Source organism: Emiliania huxleyi, assembly GCF_000372725.1.
Source record: "Emiliania huxleyi CCMP1516 unplaced genomic scaffold EMIHUscaffold_5385, whole genome shotgun sequence".
Taxonomy (NCBI): Eukaryota; Haptophyta; order Isochrysidales; family Noelaerhabdaceae; genus Emiliania; species Emiliania huxleyi.
The window spans coordinates 1-1582 of NW_005197956.1; the positions used below are offsets into that span (position 1 = coordinate 1).

The window sequence follows — 1582 nt, forward strand, 5'->3', positions numbered from 1 at the left end:
ATCCCATTTTCCAAAGGGGCTCCGGGGGGTCCACCCCAGCCCCGTTAGAAAAATGTCGCCTCAGGAAGCCCCCCAGAACGGGGCGCTTTGGGCAGGGAAATGCCCCGCCACTCCGCGCTTTCGAAACGCCCAAGGCGCCGGGACAGAGCGGAAATAGGCGTCCAACCCGAGCGCCCGTTGAACGAGGGGCGGAGACAGGGAGCCAAAAGGGAGTCGGCCCGCGGTAGCATCCGGAAGCAGAGCAGTAACCCGGTAGCAAACTGGGTATAGCAGAGCCTCGGGCGTCGTCCGTCGAGCGACTCGACGGAGTCGAGAGCTCCTGTCGTACTGAGTACAGCTATAACAGCAGACAGAGAGGGTCAGTTTCTGCTGCAGCACAATGCCACCCTGCGCCGTCACCGCCGAGAGCCGCCCCCCGCCCCCCCCGCCCCCTACCACGGAGGCAGGCTCGGGCGCGTGTGCTGCACACGGGAAGATGCCCTTCGAGCCGCCCGAAGAGTTTACCCACCCTTTGACGATTGTGCTCGCTACATAATTTCTGAAAAATGGTGTATGAGCGTGGCCGTGTTTAATATGAGTTTTAAGTTGTTAGTGAGTAAGATAGAGCTGGTATGAGTATGTGCCGACTTCGGGTGCTCGGCTTCTCGTGTGCGCCGCTACTAAGTGCGCGCATGTGCAGTTAATGTGGCGCCTACCTGTAGGGCTAGGAAGCGGCTCAAGGAGAAGGCGAGGAAGGGGCGGCGCGCTGCAGAGGCGGCGGGCGAGCCGGAGGTGGCGCCATCGCCGGCGCCGCCGCCGTGGTGTTCAAGACGCTCAGGGAGAAGAAGTCGGCTCAGGCGTCGGCGGAGCCGAGGGCTGGGCGGCGGAGGTGGCGAGGGCCGAGGAGCTCTACGAGGAGCTGCGCGAGCGCGCGCCCCAGCACTGCCGCCGTGGCGGCAAGTGGGCGCGCGAGAAGTTCGTGATGGCGGTGCAGGGAGAGTTCCCACGCGCGCGAGGGGCAGGCGTTCCCAAGGGGACGATCCTGTGCCTCGGCAGGGTGCTCGACGCGCACGATGAGCAGGACGACGCGGAGGGTGGGCGCCGGGATTGGGAGGAGGACCCGCTCGGGTTCGACACCAACCCGGGGCTGCTCCGCGCCATGTGCATGGCGTTCGAGTGAACGCCGTGCAGGCAGCCCGTGCCTTTTGGTGTACCGCGTTTGTACCGCGTCCTGTGCCCCCGAGTTCATTTAATATTTTACGCAAAAGCAGCTTCTCTCACAGTCGATGTAGGTAGGTTCGTCACAGCTGCAGGCAAAAAAGAAATTCTTGCCCCCCACAGAATAATTCTGCCCCCCACAAAATAATTCTGTCCCTTGTCGCAGTCCCCACACCGTGCAGTCGTGGGCACTGACGGTCGGCCGTCAGAAAACACGCCTCCGTGGCTCGGGTTACACCAATCCTCGCTACCCAACGCGGCCAAAGGATATCCACCTCGAGGACCTCGAGACGTCGAGAGTCGTCGGGCCAGACTCACACGAGCATCAGGCGGCCGGCGCCAAGCGTAACCACCGAGCCGCTCTCCGCCGCCGCTCCTCGCCACC

At 63.5% G+C, this 1582-nt stretch overlaps 1 protein-coding gene across 1 annotated transcript; it reads left to right on the top strand.

The window, feature by feature from the left end:
- Nucleotides 1-545: 545 nt before the first annotated feature.
- EMIHUDRAFT_256867 (hypothetical protein) lies at nt 546-1159 on the top strand (the record flags this gene model as incomplete). Its single annotated transcript, XM_005765711.1, has 3 exons — nt 546-550; nt 702-771; nt 854-1159. 3 exons carry the CDS (start codon nt 546-548, stop codon nt 1157-1159), a joined length of 381 nt encoding a protein of 126 aa, XP_005765768.1.
- Nucleotides 1160-1582: the final 423 nt, after the last annotated feature.